This window comes from Hipposideros armiger, unplaced genomic scaffold (assembly GCF_001890085.2).
Source record: "Hipposideros armiger isolate ML-2016 unplaced genomic scaffold, ASM189008v1 scaffold_960, whole genome shotgun sequence".
In the NCBI taxonomy this organism is placed as follows: Eukaryota; Metazoa; Chordata; class Mammalia; order Chiroptera; family Hipposideridae; genus Hipposideros; species Hipposideros armiger.
In genome coordinates this window covers 558,653-565,783 of record NW_017732310.1, presented here as the reverse complement: position 1 = coordinate 565,783, position 7,131 = coordinate 558,653, and the positions used below count along the sequence as shown (strand labels likewise).

The window sequence follows — 7,131 nt, the reverse complement described above, 5'->3', positions numbered from 1 at the left end:
AGAGAGAGAGAGAGAGAGAGAGAGAGAGAGAGAGAGAGAGAGAGAGACTTTTAGAGTTAATGTATATTAGCAAATTTAAAGAGTGACAAGTTCTGAGTTGAAGGCAACCATTTAACTTGAAGTTATGTTTTCCAAACTTTTAAAACTCTAAAAACTTTTATTTTAGGTAACACCTATTACTATTTAGCAGTTCAGAAAAGCCAATTTACTGTATTATGTGATTTTCATGAACATATCATTTAAATAATATATATTAACCTGTTATATAAATATAAGTTATGAAAAGCTTTATATCAATAAGTAAAAATATAAGCTGTGTATAAATAAGTCAAATGTGCCTGATATATACACACAGAAGGTGCCAAAAAATCTACACACATTTTAAGAAAGGAAAAAACTATTAAAATGGTAATAATATATACTGATAACAAAAGATGAATACAGTCACGTTTGACTTCTGCAATTACAAGAGGTGCTCAAAAGTGGCTATCATCAGCGTCCAGACTCTTCTGATTATGGCGAACTACCGCTTGAGCAACGTTGACCAAAGTGTCCACTTGCATGCTTTATTTTTGGCACCCTCAGTGTATGTTCATATAATTAACCTGCTTATATAAATGCTCATATAGGTCATATACTCAAAAAGGCTTATATATCTTGTGAAAATAAATGCCTTTGGTGTGAAGTAAAAGTTAATTTAACATATTTATTCTTGTTGAGCATAAGCTAAGTTTTCCTGTAAATACATTTGGTTTATGATTCTAAGAATGTCCAGAGAAGCTGAATCATAGAATTTGCTTCATAGAATTTCACTATTAAAATTATTCTCAAAAAATAGTAAACAGGGTGAAATGTAGTAATTGATTCTGAATTTTGAAATACTTTGAGGAAAACCTGTAAATACTATGTTTTTGTTTAAGGAGATAATTTCATTAATATAATCCTGCCCGTTTACCTGTCTCTCTAGCTTGCTACTATTAAAAGGTAAATGTTTGAGTATTGTTTATTTTTTTAAAAGTGATCATTCATGTACAGTATGACCACAAAATTGGCCAACATTCAGCATAGATTACTAGAGAAGAAAAACATTTGTTCTGTGGTGCTTAAGGTCAGTTTTCTGAGTCATCCTAGACTGGACAGTTCCAAGGTTGCATATAAGTTCAAGTGTTAGCAGGCTTCCCCCCAGTGCTTTAATTTGAACTAGAACAGCTCCACAAGTAATATTGGACATAACATATCTAAGCTGCCTGCTGAATATTAACTGTATATGTTGCCATTAATAATAGATACTATCTATTGAGCATTTAGCATATACCAAGAATAATGGAAATGAAGAAATTTCACAAGTTATTGTAACTCACTTCTGCATTTAAAGAAAGAAGAATTGAATTATAGAGAAGTCATGGGTAATTTATCTAAGTTCATGTGGGACAGGATAATAGATTCTGACTTTTAATTCAATGTTATTTCTATTGAATTAGAATTCTATTGAAAACCTTAGCTGGTTTTGGCTGGCCTTCCGTAATTCTATGGGGTCTCACAAGAGTCTTTTGATCTTTAAAAGATAATTTTCTGTATGTGGTCCTGAGATTTTACCTCAACCTCAAGTTTATATAAACATTTGTCCATTTGTATTACTTCAGGAAAAGCAGAAAGTCTGACATAGCACAAAAAATGGTTTCCTTTTTAAAGATCAAACATATTTTGTATCAATTTCCATATATGCTATAAGAATATATGCGCATATCATATGTGTATAAATAATACAATGTAGGGAAGTGGTGAGAAGCTATATTTTAAAATCTACATTGCCTTTCTCTCCCACATATTAAGCATCTTGCCTACATTATGCTTTTTGGTTTTAGCTAATTTGTGTCCAGGGAGTGTAAATTTTCTTGCTTAAGAATCCATTCAAGTAAAAAGTGATTTGGCAAGTAAAATTTTTTCTGGGAATATCATACAGATATTCCCATACATGCACACAGAAACAAAAATACACCCACAAAAAACATGTATAGATGGACCCAAAAGTGAAATACCTATATAGATGTGTGTATATCTGTATACACTTACACACATCTACACACAATCTATATTATTTCTGTGATACCTTGATCAACACAGATAACTGTGGAATTATATCTGTAATTTATATTTATAGTTCCAGACACAAAAAACAAGGTATATTTCCTACACACTTCCTTGTTTTTAAAAAAGTATTTATGTCTTAAAAAGTGTTTGTTGATTTCTTCGGGGACAGCATCTCTGGTTGGTGTGTGGTTGGTTTATATTTTTATTTTAATATACTGTCTACAGGCTACTTTGTAAACTCCATAATTTAAAAGTGTAGATCATTCAGAATTTAAGATTTAAATAAGAGTATTGCTCTTTGGGTCTTAGAAAACACTGTTAAGACAACATTCTAAACATTTAAGGGGAAGAATCTTAAAGTCATATCATAGTTTCTTTTTTAATATTTTTCAAAAAGTAACTGACTTCACAAACACCAACTATAACATGATTTAGACAACTGAGAAACAGGCAAGTGTATTTTAAAATGCTAAAATAAGACACGTTTATACAAGTACAAAGCGAAACAGTGCTGATAAAAATGTTAAACTTTATGAAAAAAACCATTTGCAATTCACATCAAAATAATTTAACATTCTCTATTGTTTTAATAGTACAAGCTGCAACAACAGAAAAAGAACAGATACGCGCACACAATTTTAAAACCAAATCAGTTGTAAGTGCAGAAAAAAGTAAGTACAAGCACTTGTAGCCCACACAAATCTTTTAGGATTGGCACCATCTCCCTAAAACATCTATATTCTATATAGATTTTCTAATTACAACACCACCAGCAGCTGCCATTGAAATCTAGAAATACACACAATATACATAGTATATTTGTTCACATTGGGAAGATCAGTGAAATTCAGCCAACTATTTTATACATGCCTCATTCTTCAACAGATAGTAGAGAATCTCCCAGGCCTCAGACCCTCTTTAAAGTAAATTCTGATTTATCTTTATGCTTTTCACTGATCTGTATTTTTTTCACAGTATAAAATTGTAAATAGTAACTATAGAGATTCTGACAGCTTGAGGATTATTAATAAGCTGTGGCTAAATGTGAACTCAGATAATACCTTTGAAGTCCCCAAAACATGTACATTTTGCTGGGAGACTAGCATAGGAAATGTTTTTTTTCTTAAGAAGTATTTAATTCCTGGCTTGGAAGTCACAGAACTGCAGCAGAGCCATTATACAATTCATTTACAGTCAGAAATAGCTCCTAGTGCTCCTGATCACTGGCTGGTAACAACAGTAGCTTGGGGAAGACTGTTACTATCAAGGCTGAGCACGTCTGGGGATTTGCTTTTTTTGCTTTGCTTTGGTCACATCTCATATGGTTCTCCTTTCCACACTCCCTTTCTGTCCCCCACCCCTAACCTAGAGAGATGGTTCTTCCCAATCCAGATATGGTCTTCTCAAGGCTGACCCCCACTCCTCTCCCAAAATCGAAGAATGGGTAGATTGCTTAGATAGTCCGTATAACTTCTTCTTCTTCTTCTCTTTTTTTTTTTTTTTTTCGTTCTGGGACCAAACTATCCTTTAGGATCACTTTTCTGAAACTTAGCATTTCACTGTACTTTCCCCTTCCTTTTGGTCCCGACTGAATTATCACTGGGCACCAGGAACAGATTGTTTTCAAGAAAATTCAATGAAAATAGGTACCCAAACGAATTGTGAAGTTCATATCCTAGCCCTAGAATGAATATTCAGTTCTCTTTGTATTGTAGATTTATTACTTGGAACCTGTATTGGAATTGGCAAAGAGACAGAGTTAGCATCATTCCAAAATAAAAGATCTCAAGAATGCATTACTAATAATTTGTATTGTACAATGTATTGAATGAAGTGGCAAAGGGTATAGAAATAGAGAAAAATACATATTTTTCTCTAATTGGATAAGTTATTTTTCTTACAGTTGAGTGTAATTTCATATGGAATTATCACATGCTAATTTATTTGCATTAATTTTTAATTTCTAATAAATATTTTCATAAATTAGTGTGCTTTTTAAAGAAATATGTTACTAAAAAATTAGAAAAGGAATTTGATCATGGATAAAGTTCAAAAAAATGTTCTTCTATTGGTCAATACAGTGAAACTTGTACTTGAGAATAAAATGGAACTCAACATAAGGCTTTTATGAAATGAATTTTAAAACTTGGATAGTAGAGCATACTTAGAAAGGTTTCAATGTCTAACAAATCAAGACAGTAATCCCCAGGTGAATGCTCTTTTGATGAGGCTCCAGGGATAGTAATACCTCAAAATATTTACATTTGTTTTTCAAGTAGAGGCAGACATTGCTTTCAATGAAGCCATAAAACTTAGATTTGCTCTATTTCCAGGGTCTCATTATAATATTTGGGATCAGGGTGCTCTGATGATGTCACTTTCAAATCTGTCTTAGGAGGTTCAATTGAATTTATATGTTAGTAAATTAGTGTTAGCTAATATTTTATGTTGGGAAATTTGATTTAAAATGTAATATAGGAACAGGTATCAGGAAAGGAAAATCAAGCAGTATGCTTATTATAGCTTTTAAAAGTGGAGAATGTTAAATTATGCCAATGGATATATTTCCATTTCTCTATTCTTTAAGTAGATGTGAAATAACAAAATACATACTAAAATAAGAATATTGAGCAAAATGAAAAGGTTTTACTTATTTTTCTCTCTGCCAAAAATATGTTTCTGCCTCATAGCAAATTTTTTTCATAAGGCTATCTTTAGTATAAGGCTCGGTCAACTGAACTTTACAGGATACCTCCTCCTTTTATTACTATCCTTATTAAAAAAAAATTGGCACCTGAGGATAGCTGTAATGGGAGGAAGAAAGAAATGATAGTAGACGCAGGTCTTCAGCTATGAATTCTATCTATATGAGCCTATCGAAGCACGTGTATTTGTATTATAACTTTAAATCTCTTTTGTGCAATATTTAAAAAGTGACAGTATGAAGTGCCCAAATTCTTATTAATAATTATTCTTAAAAGGAAAATAATTGCTTTGCCTCTTTTTGGAATGGCTAAGAAAGGTTGTGTGGTTTATTCATTAAGGTTCCTCTGTTTTAGTATTTTGTATTGCTTTGAAAAAAAATCTACATTTGTCATAGTTCATAGCTGCCTTGTTTAAGCAGCCAAAAAAAGTTTAAATGACTGCTCACTGGCATGGCTAAATCTCTGCTAAGCCGACTTGACACAGTTTAAGTTTTCCAGTGTGTTAAGACTGTGTTAATTTTTCAACAGTCCCTACGATCGATCGTGACAATGTCTTCACTGGGTCTATGGACCATTCTTCCAGTGGTGGGACTTGAAAAGAAGACAGGAGCTTTTTGTGCATCAGGTTCTCAAAAGAAAAGAATGAAGAAGCCCAAATGCATATGTTAACATTTTAGCTGGCAATGCTAACAGAACAGCATTCATAAGGAGGAGTGGCCACATTTCATGAAAGAGATAGCCTGGCTGGAGCTTAAGAATTGTTATTATTATTATTATAAAGAGAATTTCCAGCTACACAACGCACCTCAGTGAGGGAATTACAAAACAGTATTCCAGAAAATATTTTTTTTTGCTACTCCAGTATTGATTGGCAACATGGTGAAATAGTCAAGAAATCTTCCACTGGTTTTCTCGGTTAATGGAGGTGAATTGAAATAACTAGGTGGAATCCCAGATGCGGGCTTTTGAAAGAGGATTTCACAACCAAATTGGAAAGGAAAGTCTCTGGAAAAAGCCCAGCATACATCAGTGCAGCAGTCATTATCCAGTTGTGTGATATGCCTGGGACACATTCACTATGCCTCAGTTCATACCAGGCCCAAGTTACTGTTTTTCAAGGTCTTTAAAGGAAAATAACGAAAGAAAGAAAAAAAAAAGGGAGGGGGGGGGGAGAGGAGGGGAGAAAATGGTGGACCTTTTGGTCCCAGATACTGAGTTTGTTAGAAAATGTACATTCATGTTTGATGAATCAAAGAATCTTCTGGGAAAAGAACTAAAGTAAACAAACGAAACTTTTTACAGTTGCTGATTAACTATGCTTTCCCCCCTCCGTTATGCTGTTTCACACTCATTGCTTCCCTAGAGCAAAGCACTTGGTATGTGACTGTTTCAACAGACTCCTTGTCAGCCCTCAAAAATAGAAGCAGTGTTTCTTAAAAGCCCATGTTTTCTAAGGCCACTAGAAGAAAATCTGCCAAAAGATGTGTAGTTGGTGTCTTCGTCGGTTGATGTTAAATAGCACTCTTGATCTCATGTTTCCATTCCGGGTTTACTAGGCATCTTCCACCGCAGGTCTTAACCAGGCGACTCTGCTCGTCCCTGTGTCTGTGTGAACACCGGCTGTCTCGGCTCCGTTCGCAGGATCCGGCGTGGTTTCCAAGGTCCTTCACAACGACGAGGAGCTCTGCGTGTAATCTCTTATGATCAGTGTGTCATATTTGGGAGACGATGGGATACAGAGGGCCGACTCGGACACGGGCGAGTTGGGGGTCGTACTCCCCGAGTCCACCGAGTCTCTGAAGGGGGAGGGAGGGGTGAGAGCCACCAACTCCTCCAGGTCCGGCTTGGCGGCGGCGGCGGCGGCGGCGGCCTCGGGCCCGGCCGCGGGGGTCTCGCGGGCAGCGCCCCCCGCCGGCGTGGCCGCTGCAGCGGGCTGCGCGCCGCCCGTGACCTCGATGGCGGGCAGAGGCTGGATCTCGGCGAACGTCGTCATGGTGGTGGGCAGCTGGATCTCTTTGGGGATCAGGTAGGAAGAGCAGAGCGGGGCGCCCGCGCCGGGGCCGGGCGCCGCGGTGGACAACATCATGGAGTTGAGCTCGCTGATGTTGGCGGTGAAGCGCGTCACCACGCTGCTGATCTGCTCCATGAGCGAGCCCTGCGAGGAGCTGCTGCGCGCCGCGGGCTCCGACTGCAGCGACGGCACGTCGTCGTCGGTGCGGCTGGCGGAGCCCGCGCGGCGGCTCAGCGTGCTGATGGGCGAGGGCGAGCGCGGGCGCGCCGGCGCCGGGCGCTGCTCCTCCGGCTCCGCGGCCTCGTACCGCGCTTTGGGGCCGGC

General features: G+C 37.4%; 1 protein-coding gene across 1 annotated transcript in view; it reads right to left on the bottom strand.

The window, feature by feature from the left end:
* Positions 1-2,655: 2,655 nt before the first annotated feature.
* Positions 2,656-7,131, bottom strand: part of GRM5 (glutamate metabotropic receptor 5) — a 506,006-nt gene continuing 501,530 nt past the window's right edge. The window contains 1 exon segment of the mRNA XM_019630869.1: positions 2,656-7,131. This exon segment is cut by the window's right edge and continues 135 nt beyond it. Coding sequence (XP_019486414.1) covers positions 6,463-7,131 — 669 coding nt within the window. The 3' untranslated portion in view covers positions 2,656-6,462.